At 39.6% G+C, this 21,280-nt stretch overlaps 1 protein-coding gene and 1 pseudogene across 2 annotated transcripts; one reads left to right on the plus strand and one right to left on the minus strand.

Annotated features, from left to right (window-relative positions):
- Window positions 1–229: 229 nt before the first annotated feature.
- On the minus strand, window positions 230–7,860 carry LOC144656455 (uncharacterized; annotated as a pseudogene). The gene is made up of 5 exons (XR_013571306.1): window positions 7,149–7,860; window positions 5,080–5,262; window positions 3,205–4,270; window positions 2,113–2,397; window positions 230–1,462 (listed from the first exon to the last, which is right to left on the minus strand). The product of XR_013571306.1 is annotated as an uncharacterized LOC144656455 (transcript).
- Window positions 7,861–7,973: 113 nt separating this feature from the next.
- On the plus strand, window positions 7,974–16,572 carry LOC144655948 (CAAX prenyl protease 1 homolog). The gene is made up of 9 exons (XM_078516138.1): window positions 7,974–8,065; window positions 9,157–9,303; window positions 10,042–10,128; window positions 10,607–10,723; window positions 11,412–11,564; window positions 12,934–13,278; window positions 14,113–14,244; window positions 14,994–15,137; window positions 15,780–16,572. The coding sequence occupies exons 1-9, from the start codon at window positions 7,988–7,990 to the stop codon at window positions 15,999–16,001; spliced, it is 1,425 nt and encodes a 474-aa protein (XP_078372264.1). The 5' UTR covers window positions 7,974–7,987; the 3' UTR covers window positions 16,002–16,572.
- Window positions 16,573–21,280: the final 4,708 nt, after the last annotated feature.

The following is a 21,280-nucleotide window of genomic DNA, read 5'->3' on the forward strand; positions in this document are numbered from 1 at the left end:
CGCAATTTATAGCTGAACTTTTCTGAAGTTAAAGACCTCCTATACGACCCTCTCTGTTTCAGCATGCCTGTACATGCCTTCCTTTCCCCTGCTTGTTCAATGTCAGGGCGGGTTTTTAGCCTGTTTCTGGTTCGTGGAGTGTTAAATAAACAGAATATCTGAGCGAAGATACACGTACCAAAACAATTCTTAGTATCTATTAAGCCCAAAAAGCCAACAGAGCCAAATGGTACATAACCCGTTTTTTTTTTATTTTTATTAATAAAAAGCACCATGAAAATGGAAAATTGTTAATGTTATGCAATTATAACATTATCAAAATTTATAACTTATGTATAAAGCGTTAAAGGAGCTTGGTCACGCTGTTTTGGCTGATTGTGTGACAATCAAGCTGTTACGTCAAAGAAAAGAGAAGCGTTGCGTGACGACCAAAACCAAGCAAAATCAAATTTTGGGCAAATTGTTAGAACGCCACTCACGGTTCAGAAATTTCTAATGTCATGTTTCTATTGTAGTATAATGTAAACGATAGAACTCGGAGGTCTACATATAATATTGTTAAAAAAAAAAAAACTAGAAAAGCAACAATCGCTAGGACTTGGCCTTGCTCCTTTATAAATGTATTTGTTTTCTGTTACATAAAAATATAGTCATTAAAGTCATTTTAATCCAAAGCTTTTGGACGTATGTCAATAAAAAATACTCTTTACTCTATTTACATGTATGAAAGCCATAATAAATTATTAAAATCCACTGCTCTTGGACTTACGTCTATAAAAAATTTTTTGTCCCCCTATAAATTGGCAGCAAGAATATAAAAATTTTAAAATCCAAAGCCTTTGGACTTATAAAAAAAACTTTATCCTCTATCCTCTATTTCTTTACTTTTCACTTTTTTGGGGGCATCCATCCATCCATCCATCCATCCATCCATCCATCCATCCATCCATCCATCCATCCTTATCGAGTTATTAACCCGAAATTTATTTGGGTTAGTTTCTCTTTGGCGCTTGAGTGATGTTCTGTGTGGCCTTCCCAAGTTCCACTTGCTTTGCCGCTGATCCAAACTGTAGCGTGCTCACGGTCTCACTAAGGTTACTTGCAAGCGGGCTGACGTTGACGAACATACACGCCTTTCCATCACCCCCTAGGGAATTCTGCATCAGCTGGGTTAGCTTGGAGTTTCTGTACGGAACGTGCATGGCATTTGTTCGCAACGCCGCAAATACTTGGCCGAGTGCTGAAAGCGATTTGTTAATGGCCGCTGCTTCGACCAGCCTCTGTCCAGTAGCTTCGGTCTTGGAAATCCTCTCTGAGCCCGCAAGGTCTACAAGGGTCAGCGTGCCGCGCGTGACGGCATTTGTCACGTGGTCTGTGCCTTGGAGTCTCAAGAGAAGAAGTAAATGGGAGCGGGAACTGTTGGTGTTCATTTTGGTTGCTCCCACGGAACGATTCATGTCCCCTAGAAATCCAGTAACAAAATACCGTTAGTTGACGGAAAATTTCCGTTTTGTGTCAAACAATACGAAAGAACCCGCCGATTTGTCGTTTTTTCTACTCGCCAATCACGAGAACATGAAGCCGTCGCCGAAATTAATAAGATAGAATTACTGATAATATAATAAGCCCCCTTTCTCCGGAGTACGCCCTCTTTCAAATTTCCCATGCAAAAATCCTTCTCAAAAAGGCACCCCACTACTGTCGTAGGAGCTTGCTTTGTATTACGTCGTTAGAGTGTCTGAGAGTGTGCTCAGAAACTTGCGATGCTTCATTTAACGACTGTCGAACTTGTTTTGGGTTTCATATAGATCTATTGAGATAATTTATAGTCCCATGTAGCTATAGACTTTTCCAGAGCGGCATCCCTTCCAAATATAAACCTAAACATTTTTGAAACACAACCCACTTCCCCCCTGCCCGATCCCCGATAATAGCCCCTCGCAAAGAAGCCGACCAATAGTTTAACCCAGGCTTTCCGAAATATAGAATATTACCCCTCCCCTCACTTTTTGGAAAATATATTTCGATTTTTACAAACCTCCAAATTCTCAGAACAAACATCAAAATAGAGGTATGGCAATAACGAGGAGAATAAAAATGTAGATTAATTACCTTTCTGCATTATACTTTTAATGTCGGCTGCGGACTTGACCTCAACCTCAGTGACATCGGTGATGACAAGTTGTTTGTTCCTCATCTGAATATTCAGTTGCTGTGAGCTGCTGTTCTCACTGAGCAGGTCCCTAACCGTCTCGTTGTACACCTCTACCATGGACACGCACATGGAATAATCCACGTTTGTTCGCTCGTCGCATACTCGGAGGAGTTCGAGGATGGATCGGATGTTTACGCCAGGATCTTGGTCTGTTCCCATCATTGTGTAAGTCTTCCCTGCCCCTGAAAATTAAATATTCAATATTAGGACCTAATTCACCCATTTTCAATAGTTCGGAGACGCCAAACCTCAAAACGTAAATTGAAAAGATTTCAACTCCTGAATTGAAAAGAAGGCCTGTCCCAAACGGAGACGCAAGTAAACTCAAGTTTAAAGTCATCTTGCGTCCACTTAAGCGCCTCGTTTGGCACGGAGACTTGCAAGTAGACGCACTTTTTTTGACTTGCGATGACTAGCGTTCATTTTGGTCGAGATCAAATTTTCACGAAATTTTCCACCGTTTGGCCACCCGTCGCAAGTTTTGCTGTTTTGCTTAAAGATTATTTTATATAGAGTTTTTTTACTGAATTGTAGTGCGCGCAGTAGCAATAAAATGGTTTTTTTGACAACTTGCGTGCACTTACGATTACCTTGGAGTCTTGGCCAGCCAACGCAAGTCTGTGCGCAAGTTCAACTTACGACTACTTGCATCCACTTGCATTAACGTTTGGCCAGGGCCTTAAGCCTACGCTTAAACGCCAGTTTCAACGCAGCAATTAGATTTTAGCTTCTGCGCTTCTATTCTGTCATTGTCCAGAAATCTCGTGCAATAGATTTAGCCAATCACAGCAAACATGGTAGTGTTTCAGCTCAATCAGCGAGAAAAGCCAAAATCAATTGTGACCTGGTTTACGCGCGTTTAACGTTTTCCCGCGCTAGCCACGGGTCACATGCTTTGTGAGTTCTGATTGGTTCATTGTATTATTTGCTTCGTTGTGATTGGCACAGAGCTAGTGGAACTGTAATTACTGGGAACAAATCGCACATACCTGTCTGACCATACGCAAGAATGCAAACATTGTACCCGTCAACACATGACGTAATAAGTGGAAGCGTGTCTTGAAAGACTTCCTCTTGTGTACTGGACGGAGAGAACACTCGATCAAATCTGAAGGTCTTTTTTTGGCCTTGAGCTGACACCAAACTCAAGTCCTGATCTGAGGTGAAATTCATCACATTGTCAGCACTTGGATCGTAACGGCACCGGCAGAAAACTCTGATGTTGCCGCGAAGTTCTTGAAGTTTGTTGTAGAGAAGCTTTCTCTGTAGTACTTCCCTGTGGTACAGTGCACGCAGTTCAATGACTTCTTTGCTAGAACCTTGGTCTACAAGCTTCATCTTACGCAAAGAGCTTTGAGCTCGATCCAAGACTGAAGCAATGCCTTGCATTTCGCTTGTAAAACAATTCCTTAATTCCACTAGCATCTGAGAAAAGAGCTGAGCTGTCGACCTGATGTTTCGACAAGTATCTTTTGAAATCTTCTGCTCTTTTGAAGCAGGAGGAGCTGTTGGAGTAGGCAGTTGAGGTTGGACTGCTGGGATTGGCAGCAGATTTCAACTGCTGTATCTCTCGCTGCAAACTAGTCCCTTTGATCTGAAGCTTTCTGACCATGTCATCGGAAGATTTTAACTTTGCTTGCAAGTCTGCGTTTGCTCTTTGGGAATCTTGCAACTTAGAATCCTTTTCTCGAAGCTGCTCCTCAAGTTGTTCAATTTTCTCTTTCAAAAGTTCATTCTCCGCCGCATGTTCTTTACTTGAGCCCGAGCTGCTTTTATGCTTTGACTTTACTTCCTTGCCCGTGGTATCATCCGCTAGCAGTGTTATGTATGTGTTCGTGACCTCATCGAGGTCATAGTTACACTGTCTCAACAACGCAAGGATCTCGAACTGGTCGTCCCAGTCTGGAAATGCCTCCTGAATAGCGGCTACATGTGACTTTATGTCTGTGATATAGAGCTCCCACGACAAAGGCATCTTCAGCCATGTACCTGAGCTGTTGTCGTACACATTGAGAACATTCAACTTGGTTTCTTCAAAGTACGTATTCAGCAGTCCTAAATGGAATATAAAATACAATCCAATATCATTTTCCTTCCTGACTGTTGTACATTTCCATTAGAGTTATTTCTGAGAATTTGGCACTACAGAGGCCCTGCCTATGTAAATTCTGACAGGTGACATGGCCCAAAAAGTAGCGAACAGCTCATAGAGTGAAATTGCGACAAACAATAACCTTTCTCACTAAATTCTGACAAGTGACAGAAAGGCCCAGAACGACTCAATGAAATAGCGACACCAGACATTTTGAAATTCAGACAAGTGACTCAGGGACCCTCCTCCCCTGGCAGGGCCTCATTACATCAAGACCATATTCCCTTCTTGATGAATTTCTTTACTCTAATCACCTATCTCCTTGGCATTGTGTTAATTATGCAAGGAGAAATTTGATAATGATTACCCTTGGGAATTTAGAATTATCAGTAATAGGGTGAAAATGTACACCACTCACCCTAATTTTTGCCTTTATATGCCAAAGCACAAAGCATGTAGGGCATAAAAAGAGAGAATATAACGAGGTTCCATAGCTTACGACACAAACTGAGATACCAGATCATGGTTAAGGATGAAAATGAGCATTCTCATTGTTCCGTCTTAGCTGCACACGCAGATCTTCAATTTGGGCTCAAAATTATCATTCAACATTTCCTGCATTTAAGGACTGAGCAGTTTATAGATGCGATATTAGTTTGCTGCCTGTAATACAGACTAATAGGCAGTTCTGAAACTATTATTTACTGTCTGTATCAAAAGCATGGGCAGCAGCAAACCACAGTGCTACACCACAAAATAAAGTCATGTGTACCTCTATGTGGATGGTCCATTATTCCCATGCGGTCATCTTCCCATCTCGGTACCCAGGTGTCATCAGGCGGTGCCGCACCATTAGGCTCTTCACCATACATGTAGTGGACTGTCCCTGGCCTTTCATTGCTTTCTATGTTGCCATGTTGATACCATTCTTCAGGAACTGGCCGCAATTCATCAGCTGCAAAGCATAAGAAGATTAGCAGCTGTGAACTGACTGTGTACTTGGGTCATTCTTTTAGTGTTTCTTCAGTTTTCTGATTTAGGCGAAAACAGTTTGTTTGGATTTGCAAGCTGGTTGGGGAATTAGAAAAAGTTAATGCCACTACAGTGGAAGGCGCCTCTGTTAAGTATTCAGGACAGGATGATAACCACTTATAGATAGGAGGCCCCTGATTCAAATCATTACAGTAGAGTATGTACAAAGCTTCAGTCACATAATTATTGCCTCCGAAAAATCTTGCATATTTTATGGCCAAGAAAGATCTCCAATCAATGAGCCCTTCAAATTGATAGAGCAGGAGGATAAGGGTATCGTTCTTACATGCAGAAGATGGAGCTGGATTGGTCACATGCTTTAATGTAGAGAATCTACCAGCATCTCTAAAGTCACTCTCAGATGGACACCAGAGGATAAAAGGAAAAGAGGCATTTGAAATCCACTGGAGAAGGACTGTAGAGGCAGAACTTCTGGCTCCTGTGGGTAAGGACTGACAGAAATGGAGAAAGCTTGTTGATGCCCTATGCGCCACTGGTCAAATCATTAAAGGATTGAGGATGTATGGAGGGGGGAGGGGGGGGATAATTTTAGGTATGTGCTGTTGCACAGACTTAGGTTTGTAACTTTATGGTCTAAAACAGCATACACTGTATGGGTTTTCCTGAAGATGGAATGGAAATTGGTAATCAGGCTGTTACTGTTATCTAGGATTTGTAAAGGTGAGTCCAAACTTTTATGCCTCCACCCTCCTAAACATGTAGGGGTGTCCGGGTTCAGGCTCCCTTCGCTACAAAGATGTAAAGGTCTTCTGAAAGTAAATAACCACATTGCTCAAGGAAATGTTGACTAGGGTTCACATTGCAATAGGTGGGCCCTGATGGGGTCATTTGAGTGCCTTCTGCACTAGAAAAAGGTTTTTCTTTTTAGCAATGGCATTATTCATCACCTTATGCAGGCAGAGGATGGGGGAGATCATGTTAAGATGTGATGGGTGATAACTCTATAAATCAAACCAAAGAGTATGGGGTGTAAACTTTATCACCTCTACATGCTTTGCATGCCTTATTTTAAATTTAGTCCAATACAGGGAAATACTAATTTGCAGTTTTTAGTCCATTCTCATCCCCTGAGCCACTTGTCCCTCTAAGCCGCCTGAGCCTGTACACAAGAAACAAGGGGCTCTGGGGACACATGATTTGATTGGCTACTAGTTTAATAAAAGGAATCAGCCAATCAAATAAACCAGTTGTTAAAATCCCTTTGTTGTATGAAAGTTTAAAATGGTTAATTTGATTGGCTATATTTGAAACTCCCTTTATTAAATCTAGCCAATCAAATCATGTGTCTCTATAGAGCCACTTGTTTCTCATGCACAGGCTTCGCCAGCTAAGAGGGACAAGAGGCTCTTGGGATTAGAATATTTTAAGTCTTGTATAGGGCCGTAGCTAGCAAGAGCAAGGATTTGACAAGGCACTTGCCTCATCTTGATTTTAACCCAAAATTAAAAACAAAAGTATGTATAGTTGGGAATATAATCCCCAGTAAGTTGAACAAGATTGATATTTCTTTATAAAATTGTTAAAATTTGAAAAAGTGTCACAGCATCTAGATATTAAAATTTTCTTAAGGGGGGGGTCCCGGGGGACATGCCCCCAGACCCCTGCAAATATCTTGCCCCATTTAGGCAAAGTCTGAGGCTACGGCCCTGTAGTACTGAATATGGATTTTTTCCAGCACAGCAGCTTCCCCCCCCCCCCTACAACAAAAAAAAATATACTGCCAGGGATTGATCCATGTCTATCTCAACCCTCAACCCTTTCCCCACAAACAGCTTGTTACTACTGTACCTGTGTTCCAAGAGTCAACGAGATACCTCATTCCATCCACATTGATCACACTGTAATCTCTACCGGTTTTGTCACAGTGGAAATCTTCGAATAAAATGTCATCTGAAGTTGAATTGGCATTTCTCTCTGCCTTATTTGCTCGTTGATTTCCACTCCTGTATTGACCGTTAGTTGTTGCTCTTTTGGAATGATGGTGTGACGACAGGGCAGACTGATGACTTGTAGAAGAATCCCGATAATTCCTGTCGTGTCTCTCCTTCCTGTGAGGCGATCGAGAATTGGAACTGGAATACGGAGCGATCGAACGTTCGACGTTCTGGTTTACCCCATAGTTGCCATAATAATTAGAGTCGTATGAACCCGAATGTTGTGATCCCCAGCCATTTCTAAACGCAGGATCGCCGGTATATTGAGAGTGAGAACCGTAATGGGGTTGTAATCTCCCGCCATATGTATCACCACCGTTAGCAACATAGCCGCTAGAGGAGCCGTAACCATTTGCTTGCGGGACGGGTCTCGCTGTCGGTTGCATCACGACAGGATTTTCGGGTCTTGAATTTGCTCCGTTGCCCATTTTTACCCTACATCAGCTCGAAAATAATCCAAAATACACGGCTAAAGATGACCTACCGCACCGGTATCCTAGACACTGCGTCAAGAAATGAAATCCAATAATCCCACAGTATCGCATGATCATTTGACAACGTCGCCACAACAATGATAACAAAAAGTTTTCCTCTTTCTCCGTTGCGAGAGACTGGGATTGAATTGCGCAGTAACGCATTACTTTACACGGACGTTTGCTGCTCCGATGGATCGCAGGCACACTTCTCTTCAAGATGGTGGACGTTCTCCTTGCTGTGGTTGTCTTTCTGTGGATAACTTATCTGTGGGAGAATTATCTCTCATACCGTCAAGTAAGACCTTTGAAATACGTGTGATGTGAATTTTGTTGTATTAAGGTGTTGCTTTCACTGTTTGTACCTAAAAAAGATTGTACATTCATCTATTTGATCGCCACATGCGACACGCCGGGGTTATAAACTTCCTTGTAGCAATTCAGCGAAAATCGTTTAAACACTAAAAAAATTCCCAGTGGTATTAATCAACACGAAGGGATGGCTTCTCCAATCTCTTTTGTTTTGAATTTTTTTAAAGCTACGCATGTTAAAAGTTAAACCTTACTTTAATATCGTTGCTAGGATGTATAAATTCTTTCGAAAATTATGGGTAGGCTTATCTTTGCAGCCGCGGAAGACGCACCCATAAGAATGAAATTTCTCCTTAATTTCTTTTTTTCTGATAATTCACAAAAGTTGACTATCACTGTTGGCAATCTCTGCTCAATCAATTACTGCTGTCAATCATCAGTGGACCTCTTAGGAAACAGAGGTGACGTTTCTGGGTTGTAAATGGTAGATTTCAATCAATTTTGTTTGTTTCTTTTCTTTCTTTCTTTTTCTCAAGGTTTGTTTATTGTTGTCATAATTATTATTGACAGTGGCAAAAATGCAATCATTAGTTGGTTTTTGAACTTCACAGTTCGCAAGTTATTGAAAGGTGCAGTAGACATTAGGTGGCAAACATAAAAAGAATGGTGTGAGTGAAAAAAATACCATAAACAAACAAGTGAATGGACAATTAAATTAATAAGTCAATTAATCAATAACTACAAAGAAGTTATAGAACAAAGGAAAGGAATTCACAAGTTGCTGGTTTCTCATTATTTATTAGAATTATGGAACTAATAAAAAGGTGTTTTCGAGCAAAATCTCCCCACATTAGCCTCCCATTAATGTTCAGAAGACCCTTACACCAGGGCTGTTGAGGAATGCGAAATAGGATAATTGGAAAAGCTGTATTTCTCACTTCTTTGGGATTGTACATGATGTTGGATGTATTTATTCTGACAACAAAATGTTGGAGAGAGACTTAAACATTCAAATAAATAATTTGCTCACTAAAATATTTACCCTTCCCAATGCTTATTTGACTATTTGTTTTTAAGAAAAAAGTTTTGAAGTACACCAAAGATGTTCCTGTTGAGCTGAAGGATACCTTGGATCATGAATCCTTTGAGAAAGCCAGGCTTTACCAGTTGGATCGCTCTTCATTTAGTTTAATTTCTGGAGCATATTCTCAGCTTGAAACAACGGTAAGATTAATGGCCTTGGTTGTGTTAAGAGAAAATGAAAAAATGTTCATTTTAAGAGACTGCTGCGTAAAAACACAGGGTTAAAAACAGGAAATTTAGAAACAGGGCTAAGGGGAAGTGACCCATACTTGCTGGAACTTATCCTTGTTTCTGTAGCATTAAGTGGCTAGGAATATGGGATGCTAGTCCATCACAGGGTACCCCCCCCCCCCCAGCATTATGTCGCCAGTACCCATTTATACACCGGGGTGGAGAGTGGCACTATGAGAATAAAGTGTCTTGCCCAAGAACACAGCACAATGACCCTGGCCAGGCCTCGAACCCGAACCGCTCAATCCGGGGTCCCGCACACTTACCATTAGGCCACCGCGAAAAAAAACAGGGCGCCAGCAAGAACTAAAATCTAGAGGGATTTCCAGAAAATTTCCATATCTACGCTCTTTTAGATGTTATTTCATGCATTTTGGGAGCATTTGTGACCATATTTAAAGCCTAATTGAATTACATAGTTTGTGAGGTTTTGTGTTGTAAAAAAAGGGAAAATAAGCGAAAGGGTCCCACACCCTTTCATAAACTTCCCTGAAAAAGGAAAAAAAATTATTTGTTCATGGCAAATCTGAAAATACTCACTTTCACAAAGAAACAACAAGCAGCACATAGTTAAAGTGGAATTTTTGCCATTTATGGGATAACAAATGTGTTAATAAGTTACAAAATATTTTTCTTCCTGATCTGTAGTTGATCCTGTTGCTTGGTGGAATTCCATTCTTGTGGGGAGTTTCTGGAGTGTTGATTTCCAAGTTTGGCTATACAACAGAATATGAGGTGCGCGACTTAAAAAAAAAAAATAGCACACTGCCTTGCAGTCTAACTCAACACTATGCATGTAGATGTGGGTTGCAGGGTTCTCATTAAGTGCTGGCAACTGGCTTAATAACCAGCTTCTTCGAGTATTGAGCCACCTACTTGTTGGTGATATTATGGTCTACTATAACATGTGTTAAACAAGATAATGCTTAATATCTGGCCGACCTGTATTATTATATCTCTGCTGTCTACTCTAAATCTTATTGAGAACCCTGGGATTGAATCCATTAGATGTAATACACGTAGCCAGAAATTTAATTTTTAAAATTTATGTTAGATCAGAAATGGCTGAAACACGGTAAAGAGAAAACACTTTGTCTTATGATTTTTTTCCCGATGTTCACATCAGGATCCCTTGTAGAATCGATCATGCAACTAAAAACATACCTGTCATATGCACTTTAAAGTAAGTAGCTTTTGATTTTTTTTTTCCTAGATCACCCAGTCTGTGGCATTTCTCCTGCTTGGAATGTTGTTCAGTACAGTCACTGACCTTCCTTGGAGCCTTTATAGCACATTTGTTATTGAAGAAAGGCATGGATTTAACAAACAGGTAACTTAGTGAAAAGAGGCCTGGGGTGAATTGCATTACAATAATCTGGGCTGCAAAGGGGTTACAAATGACCTTGTTGTAAAAACTGAGTTTTTATATGGTTCTTATGCTTAGTTTCTTTTGTTTTTGTGTTTTTTTTTTTCCAATTCGCAAAAAGCTGGACCTACATGTAATCATTCAAAGGGAAAATGATGGTATTCAGTGGATAAATCACTATCAAGTGGATAGCACTTATCCACTTGAAAGTGATTTATCTGGTGGATAGCAGTATCCCCCCCCCCCCCCCTTGGAACAAGCAGGCCCTTATGTACAGCGTATATAATTAAAATTTCTGTTGTTCCCTTATGCTTACAGCTCATAAAAGCTCATAGCAGATTTTTCCTATAACATCAAAACATTACTTCTCATTAGTGTTTTATACACATGTACAAGGATTTCTAAATCTTGATTTAGATTTTTGTGGTGCTGAGAATAAGGTGTTACGTACAGTCTAGCAGAGGTTTAACGATATTTGACAAGTCACATGACCAAAACGGATAAAACCCTACAACTCAAACAACCTGTGATTTGGAAATTACAAGGAATCCGGCTGTACCTGGCCAGCCAATCACTCAATCTAGACGTAACAATTGAATTGGGTGTACGTAAACATGTAAATGACATCATCCACCTTTTATTTTTTCTACAGACTATTGGTTTCTTCTTTAAAGACCTTGCAAAGAAGCTTGTTGTCATGCTGGTCATATCACTTCCTTTAGTTTCAGCGTTGCTGTACATCATCAAGTGGGGAGGGCAGTACTTCTTTGTTTACGCTTGGCTATTTACACTCATATTCACCCTGGTATGTGCTTTGTTATTTTAACAACATTGTAGTTCATGTAGGTATATCCTTCAGTATTGATAGACAATGGAATTGCACCCACTGACCCTGTCAGGTTGTGCTGTGGCATTGGCTTTGGCTGCGATGGTCCACTTGGCAATGGCAGTCCTTGTCACAAATGTATTGCTTGTAATTTGTGTCCCCTCTCTGATTCAATTCCATTCTCAGTCATTATCACTTCATATTAAATGGGTTCCTATCATAAATTGGGAGAGGGCAGTGGCCGAACGGTTGGCGAGCTGGACTCCAGATTGAGCGGTCCAGGTTTGAGCCCTGGCCAGGGCCACTGTGTTGTGTTTTCGGGCAATACACTTTACTCTCATAGTGCCTCTCTCCACCCAGGTGGGTACTGGCAAAATCATGCTGGGGGGTGAGGTACCCTGTACCCTGTGATGGACTAGCATCCCATTCAAGGGGAGTAGAAATATTACTAGCCGCTTAATGCTATAGAAACTGAGATAAGCTCCAGCAGTATGGGCTGCATGGCTTGAGGCTACCCTTTTCTATCATAAATTTGTAGCAGGTCAGTGATTGCTTAACTGTGCTGGTCTCTGGATCATGCAGTCTGGGTTCAAGCCCTGGTTGGGGTTGTTGTGTTTTGTTATTGGGCAAGACACTTTACTCTCACAGTGCCTATCTCCACCGTAAAGTATAAATGGTCAGTGGCAAATTGCTGGGGAGTAACCTTCGTGAGACTAGCAGCCCACCCAGGGGGAGAAGCGATACAGTAAAAACCCGCGTATAAGAACAAGTGGATTAAGAACACCCAGGCCTTATTTTAGGAAATAAAGTATCATTTATATAAGAACACATTTAGCCTGAAAAATGAAAGTTGTTCTTATATGGAAAAATATCAAAGATCAACACTACTTTTCATTGCACACATAATAGTTCCACCCCAATTACAGTACAGTATTGCCTTGATTTATCAATTTTATTAAAATTAAAATACAATTGTGTGCATATATATTGATTTCATCTATTGGTAGCCTAGTATCTTCCTTATTTTAAGAAACTTTTTTTAAGAACACTTAAGAACACTTACAGGCTGATTTTGCAGATTATAACCCTTTATATAAGAACCAAATCAGCCTGAACCGCCAAAATAGGTGTTCTTATACGCGGGTTTTTACTGTACTCCTAGGCACTTCACACAACAGAATCAGTAGTTAAGCACCAGGAGCTTTACATTTACTTTATCATGAATTTGTTATGTGATGTGGGTATTGTACATTTCTGAGCTCCTCAGAATCATGTTAAAATTAGATGGCACTGTCATTCTAAGCAAATGACCAAACTCTTAACAAAGAATTGTCATGTTCTGTTGCAGGTTTTAGTGACTGTGTACATGGACTACATTGCTCCACTGTTTGACAAGTTCACTCTTCTTCCCGAGGGAGCCCTACGAACTGCAATTGAACAGCTGGCGGCAAAGATTTCATTTCCCTTAACCAAAATTTACATAGTGGAGGGCTCCAAGAGATCCTCTCATAGCAATGCTTATTTTTATGGTTTCTTTAAAAACAAGAGGATAGTGCTGTTTGACACTTTACTGGCAGATAATCCTGTGAAGAAAGAAGTGGAGGAAGGAGAAGATAGAAAGGAAAACAATGAAGACAAGGAACAGGAGAATGGAGAAGTTGAGGGAAATAAGGAAAATGATGTCAAGGAGGAGGTACAGTGTTTTATGCTGCTAGATCCATTTAACAATTGTTTCTACTTTAGCTTGCACCATTGAGTAATGGTGCACATGAGAGGTTAAGAGAGCACAAAAGAAGTGCTAGAGTTACTTGAGGTGATAGCCCAGAACAACTCTAGCTGCTTGAGTGCACTCCAAACTTCCCACATGCACTATTTAACAATTAGACTACAAGCCCGAGTTTTCTATGAGCAAATAGTCAACGAGGCACAGCCGAGTTGACTATCGCTCATAGAAAACGAGGGCGAGTAGTCTAATTGTTTTAGTAGAAACTCTAAAGGATTTCAGTGCAAAACCTACAATATTGTGCACTTTGAAGACAAAAATCAAGAAAATTTACCGCTTAAAGAGCTACGCAAACGCGCGACTGTTTTCTATCGGCGAATAGAAATCAGTGGGAGAACCAATCAGATTCGCGGATTTCCAATAGAACACAGCCGAGTTTCTACTAAAACTCAATAGTGCACAGCAAAAAGCATGAACCAACTGTTTTATAACATTGGTGGTGGAAATGTACATGAAAATTTTTCTGGTGAATGGATTTGCTCATGCTATTAGCTTGCACTAATATTGGATTATGGTGCATGCTAACCTATACACATGTACTAAATTTGATTGCACGGCTCTGCTAGCTACCGGTATGTTATAATATTGTTTTGTTGCGTAGTATGTAATCTGCTTATTTTATTTAAACCGTGTGCCATCAGGCTCAACAGGTACAACGCGACGTTAGGTTTGGAAGTGAAATACTTATAGTTTCGTACCTGTTGTCCCGACGGTTTAAAACTAAGACCTTTTCAACCATTGTAGGTTGTAACTGAAGATGGTGAAGTAAAAAAGACCACCAAAGGCTGCTCGAATGATGAGGTACTGGCCGTATTAGGGCACGAACTGGGTCACTGGAAACTCAGCCATACACTTAAGAACCTGGGCATCTCACAGGTAAACTTTCGTAACGTATGTTGTTATGGCGGTATGGAGACATCCATGCATAAAGATGCTGCTGAATGGAGCCAAGCTAAGTCTTCTTGGTCAAAAATGGGGTCACAGTTTCATTTTGCAAGTAGTACTTTTTCTATTGAATTTTTAAATTCAGTGTTTGGGTTTTCCAAATGTACATTGTAGCCTCAGAAAGGGTAGGAAAAGTTGATGTGTAGATCTTTAGGTCTGATAATGGTTGGGGTTCATAATTTCTATTGAAACATCTTATATACACGTAAGATGGTGTAGACTGACAGAGACATAGTTATTACACATGTAGTTGTAGTAAACTTACTTATTTTTTTTTAATTTTTATTTTTATTGAAACAAAACAAACATCTACAATACTCACATTAACTACTTTCTTACAACAGTTTGATTTTAATTACATAGTTACATTAATTGTTAATAAATATTATTGATTAATAAAGAAAAAAACTACTGACATAAATAAATGTACAAAATTCAGAGACAGCTATACACAAAGTAACCACAGCTTTAAAAAAGATGGGTCTAATAGATGGGTTCCTTATATGGGTTTACAATATTGAAAGTTATGAGTTCAGATCAATTTGCTGATATGTAAGCTTGCATTAAGCAGTTGTCAAGGCAATCAAAGGTTTCCATTTATTTATAAAAGTTGCCTCGTTAGCGCAGTAGGCAGCGCGTCAGTCTCATAATCATTAACTTACTTATTTCCCTGTCCATAGGTGAATACGTTCTTTTCGTTCATGATGTTTGGTTATCTGATGCACAACAAGGTTCTGTTCGCTAGTTTTGGTTTCCCTGACTCTCAGCCGACAATGATTGGCTTGGTGATTATACTCCAGTTTATATTTTCACCTTACAACGAGGTAAGCACAATCAAGCTCAAAATAAAAATTTTCTAATTATTGTTTGCTATGTTTTTTGTTTAATGTTAGTTCTGATAATGTGGTGGTACATTAGGGGGGGGGGGGGGCAATATCCCTTAGTATATATGGTACATATTCAACTGGGGTTAAAGTTTTCCATGATACAAAAAAGGCGCAAAGTTGAGAACCGAAATGGACAAACCTTGGTACAAATTAAAAAGGATAAAACATAGGTAAACTTGGGTACAAAATTTGGTGCAAAAATCGCAGCAAAAATAGATTTTAAAAATAAGAGTAAAATAAGATGCAACAAGAAGTACAAAAAAATGGGTGGGTGCAAAGTTAAGTGCAAAAAAATGGGAACACAAAGTTTGGTATACATGTAGAAACTGCTTGTTCTTGGAGCATTTTAAAAGCGATCGTTGTGTTCATTTGCAAAGTCAAGTAAAGCAACTGACATCCTTGCAGCGAAACGCGCTGCAATGTCACTGCCACTTGGTTAAACATTTTGGTGAATTTTTTGACATCCTTCCTTTTGTTGGTCTTGCCATTGCTTGGCCAATCGAAAGCCATGGAGCGAAGAAGTCAAAGTGACCACGAAGCAATGTAGTGGAAGTCAATTTATACTATTTTATTTTTAAGCTTCTGGGGTTTCTGATGACCGTCCTTAGCCGAAAGTTTGAATTTCAAGCGGACGACTTTGCAAAGAGTCTTGGATTCGCCTCGTACCTGCGTTCGTCACTGATAAAGCTCCACAAAGACAACCTTGGGTTCCCTGTGGCAGACAAACTGTACTCGGCCTATCACTATTCACATCCTCCATTGATTGAACGACTCAGGGCCCTGGGAACCAAAGAAGACTGATAGAGAGACTTCAGCAAATGACGTGCGTGTGTCCCATTGAACAACTAGAGAAACAAAAGTCTTCCGTGTATTTGTTAAAACTGCTTCAATTTATCTTCTTATCTGTCTCGTCTTTCTTCTTTACTTTTGCTTTTTTTTTTTTTGTATTTTATTTTTTTTTTAGAAATTACAATGACAAAAATACATACAAGAACCTAATGACAATGCTACAGACACAAACGAATTACAATATTAAACAAGCCTTGCACAACGTGACTTAAACTTAGTACAAATTGAAAGGACCAAATAAAAAACAAAAAAACAAAAACAAAAACAAACAAACTGCCTCCGACAGCGGGTACAGATACAGGTAATTTTTGGTTAATTTACTACAATAAGAATAAGAAAAAGAAAAAGAAAGGGTGACAATTAAAAAGGATTTAATTAGACATTAAACCTAAGGTGATAATAGAGGGAGCAGAGGCTCCCACTTCGTAAAATGGTAATTTAGATTATTGTTCTCTCTCGCAATGAAACGTTCCAGTTTGTAAGTATTCTTAATACGTTCTAATAAAAGTCTTGGTGATAAAAATTTGTCATTTAATTTGAAAAGATACAGGAGATATTTGCCTTCAAGAATGATATAGTTCATCAAAGAACTGTGAGTTTCTTTATTACTTATTCCAAATAAAACATCTGTGATCTCGAAGTCCTTAGAGACTTTTAATTGGTCTCTAAACAAGTTCACAACTTCATTCCAGAACATCCTAACTCGTGGACAATAGAAAAAGAAGTGTTCTATAGTTTCTATGTCCGCTTTACATAGGTAACATAATGGGGAGTCGACTATTTTGAATTTATGAAGCGACTTGTTTGTGTAGAGAATCCTATTTAATATTTTGTACTGAAATTCGCGTAGTTTTGTACTCAAGGTTACTTGGAATGGTAAAAGGAATATGTCTTTCCAGTTTAATTGAAAAGACTCGGTATTAAAAAGATCTTCGTATTTCTTTATGGCAGTGGGCGCATGTACAATTTTAGAGATCAGGCTGCTATACAAAGATTTTGATTGCAATTTTTCTACTTCGTTTTCTTCGTTGTTAATTTTGATATGAAAAGTGGAGAGATTTAGTGGATGTGTGTGAAAAGGTATAAGACCTCTGTTTGCGTATAAAGTATTTCGCCAATGTAATGGAAGAGCCTTGTATATACTGAACAGTAAGAAAGTGTCTATGGGTGAAAGAGCCGATCGCAAAGGTTCTTTTTTAAACACAAGCTCCCCCGCACAGTCGTAGAGCTCGCCAACTTTATATAAACCATGTTCACGTATTTTGGCGCTGAAGACAGATTTACCTTCAATACAGATGTACTTGTTGTTCCATATTACTTCATTAGAAATTTCTTCCAGTGTAGAGGGATCTGTTTTATTCATAGAGGACCATAGGATTAGACATTCCTTATAGAAGATCGGAGTAACTACCGATAGCCTTTCAAAGTCAAAATTGCAATGAAATAGGAATTTGCCTCCCACCCTTTTAAGATACGTATCTAAAAAAAATTTCCAGCCTGCGGTGTACGGATCTAAATATCTTTTTATACATATTATTCTCTGTGCAGAGATCATTGACCCGATATCAGGCATGTTTAGACCTCCTTTCTCAACTGGATTAATAAGCGCCGTTCGTTTTATTTTATCTTTACCTTTCCATACGAACGTGTAGATGAGCGAATTTAGTTTTTTAATAAAATCTTTTTTACAAGAAACCAAAGCTGCGCGGTATAGGATTTTTGGAATAACGAACGATTTGATTACTTGTATTCTGCCGATAATTGTGAGGCCTCTCCAACTCCAACCTTGCAGAAATTCTTTGACACTTTTTTCAATTGACTCGAAGTTTCTTTTATCAAACAATAGGTGGTCGTTAGTAAAACAGACACCGAGAATCTTAACAACGTCTTTAATCTCTTCCACACCGAAATCCTGGGGGTGTAGCACCATATTACCTAGTGGAAGGATTTCAGTTTTTTCGTGGTTCATTTTTAAACCAGCGTATCTGCCGAAAAGCTTGACAGTGTTCATGAGAACAAAGAAAGAGGCTCTGTCACGAACAAACGATGTCATATCGTCCGCAAAAATTGTTAGTTTTAATTCGTTTCCATCGACGGATATACCCTTTATCTGTTTATTATTGCGGATGTTGACTGCCAAGGTCTCAAGAGCGATAATAAAAAGAAATGGGGAAAGTGGGTCTCCCTGGCGAACACCCCGCTTGAGTTGAAAGGAGGAAGTGACAAAACCGTTATTGATTACACAACTCGATGTGTTATTATAAAATGTTTTTATCCAGGCAATAAAAGATTTTCCGAAGCCAAAGGTTTCTAAAGATTTTAAAAGAAAGTCCCAATTAAGCGAATCAAAAGCTTTTTCAAAGTCTATAGCAGTCAGAATACCTCTGTAGCTTTTTAGTTTTGTGAAATCAATAACATCATTGATAGTACGGACTGCATCGAAAATAGTCCGACCCTTGACGAATGCGTTTTGATCATAGTGAATAATGTGGGGGAGGACTTTCTCCAGTCTTTTAGAGATCGCCTTTGAGCCGATCTTGACGTCGACGTTCACTAAGGAGATTGGCCTCCAGTTCTTAATCAGCCTCCTATCTCGGTTTTTCTTCTCAATAAGAGTGATTACAGCTTCTTTCTGAGTTGTAGAGAGTTCACCATGACGGTAGGAAAAGTTTAGGGAATCCACCAAGTTCCGCCCGATTTCAGGCCAAAACACTTTATAAAATTCCACAGACAAACCATCGTTTCCTGGCGTTTTGTTGTTTTTAAAAGAAGAGAGAACATTAAAACACTCGGCATACGTTAGTTCGCCCTCGCACGTGTCGCGCATTTCCGGTGATAATTTGGGAATGTACGCAGAGTTTAGGAAAGGGCATTGAGGTCGACAGTATCGTCAGCTTTTTCAGCATATAGGTCAGAATAGAAAGAAAAAATTTCGTCCGCAAGTGTGTTGGGGTCTGTGGTCTCTTTTCCATTTTTCCGTAACAGCTTTCTTACAGAGCTCTTTTTCTTTTTATTGTTTTCTAGGTTCAAGAAATACTTTGTATTCCTTTCACCTTTCTCGTACCATGTGGCACGTGAACGAATAATTGAGCCTGTTATGATGTAATTGTATTCGTTTTCGTATTCCAATTTTACCCTTTCTAAATTCTCAATATTTTCTCTTGTTGGAGACGCAGCTACTGCTTCATCGCATTTCCTTAATTTGGTCTCAATTATTTTTATGGTGTCTCTTCTCTGGCGAGCTCTTTGCTTACTAAAAGAGATAGTTTCTTGGCGAGCCTTGTGTTTAATCCAATCCCACACTATTCTCGGGTCGTTGCAGAACTCAATTTCCGCCTTCCATTCTCGAAACTTTTCACGCATCATAAGGACATATTTATTGTCCTCTAGAAGGCTATTATTTAGTTTCCAAAAGGACGGGCCGTGTTTTTGTTCGCCTATGCTATCTATTACAAGAACGACCGCTGAGTGGTCGGTTTTAATAGCAGGCACAATGTCGACTGTGGCTACGTCATCTTGCAATTGGTCACTGATGAACCAGTAGTCTAGTCGTCTTTGGATAAAGGGAGATTTTTGTCTCCAAGTAAAACTCCTACGAGCGGGGTTTCGAATTCGCCAAATATCAGTCAACTCATTCTCCAATAGCGTGTCATCTAAACGTTTAACGGACTCTTTAAGAGTCGGATTCCCACCTAAGCCGTCGAGAGAGGGATTTAGAGTCACGTTGAAATCTCCACCGAGTAAAAGTTTGCATTCTTTGAAGTGATCCTCTTCGTTGATAAGATCGGATAGTTTTTCAAAAAATTGAGATTGCTGAGTTGTCGTATTTGGTGCGTATATATTTAACAACAAAAAAGGAACGTCTTGAATAATGACCTCCAAAAGAAGAAATCTTCCTTCCTCGTCCGACTTAACTGATTTAAGTTCGAAATCAAACGTATTCCGTATGAGTATGGCGACCCCACGACTATGAGGAGAGCCGTGAGCGAAGAAGAAATCACCGCGCCATTGCGATTTCCATTGATTTTCTATATCTTTGGTACTATATGTCTCTTGAAGAAAGCAAATATCTGCATTTTGTTTAGTCAGCCAATTGAAAATTCCTTTTCTCTTTGCGAAAGTGCGAATGCCACGGACATTGAGAGAGAGAGCTTTTAATTGTAGGTTATTTGCATTGTTTTCCTTTATCACGATACTGATCACGATTCTTTACTTTTGCTGCACGTCTGACTATGGAAGACCATTTTCCAGTTTCTTTTCACCTTCTGAGCCCCTTCATTGTTACTTTGTTTACTCTTGGGGGTCTGGGGAGATCGAGAGATGAACAGTCGTGACGTCAAGAGATAGAAATCTCGATGAAAGTACAGTGGAACCCCGTTAATACGGACACCAAGGGGACATGCCAAATTGTCCGTATTAACGGGGTGTCCGTATTAAGCGGGGTCTCCGAAAAAAGTCACTGATATGTTTTATCGGCAACAAAACGTTATTTGATTGTACTGTAACTGTAACAAATGCAAACTGTGAACTCTCTGACTAAAATTTATAGTTTTTACAAAAAACCTACAATCTAGTGATACGCTCGAACTATTAATAAACTCAACAGTGGAATAATTTGAAAATGTCGCAACTTTACTATATACAAGAAATAAAACGTATTTCAGCAACAACAGAACGTTTTCTATAAAGTTTCCTTTGTAACTAAAACTCTGACCCTAACCGTTCTCAAACTCTACAAACTCATTTGAAAGAGTCCGTAACTTTACTTTGCACGGAAGCTTTAAGCAAAGAAAGTGAAACTTTTAAATAGGAATAGCAGTCAGCCGGAAAACAGTACAAGGTTCAAACACCGTAAGTCACGCTATTAAGCTACTCTTTGAAATAAAATGGGTTTAACTCTTCGAATTCTGTCATTTTTTTTGTCTAGGGTCCAGTGTCTTCAAGTTGGCAAATAATCGCGACAATGAAAATTGTCGGTGCACAGATAAACAGTGTCCGTAAAGCGGGGTTTAAAATGTATAAGAGTTTGTTACTCGGGACACGGAAAAGTGTCCGTTGTCCGTATTAACGGGTGTCCGTATTAAGCGGGTTAATTTAAGAGAAAATGTATGAGGTTTTCGTCGGGACCAACGAAACTGTCCGTAATACCGGGGTGTCTGTATTAAGCGGGTGTCCGTAAAGCGGGGTTCCACTGTATGAGAATCCAGGAGACAGTTGCTTAGCTTCCAGGC

The sequence above is a fragment of the Oculina patagonica genome, chromosome 6 (genome assembly GCF_052425735.1).
Source record: "Oculina patagonica isolate OP01 chromosome 6, crgOcupat, whole genome shotgun sequence".
NCBI classification, from domain to species: domain Eukaryota; kingdom Metazoa; phylum Cnidaria; class Anthozoa; order Scleractinia; family Oculinidae; genus Oculina; species Oculina patagonica.

Coding starts and splice junctions, on each gene's coding strand:
- LOC144655948 (XM_078516138.1), top strand. CDS start 7,988: ATGGTGGACGTTCTCCTTGCTGTGGTTGTCTTTCTGTGGATAACTTAT. Junction 13,279..14,112: donor AAAATGATGTCAAGGAGGAG/GTACAGTGTTTT, acceptor CAACCATTGTAG/GTTGTAACTGAAGATGGTGA. Junction 14,245..14,993: donor AGAACCTGGGCATCTCACAG/GTAAACTTTCGT, acceptor CCCTGTCCATAG/GTGAATACGTTCTTTTCGTT.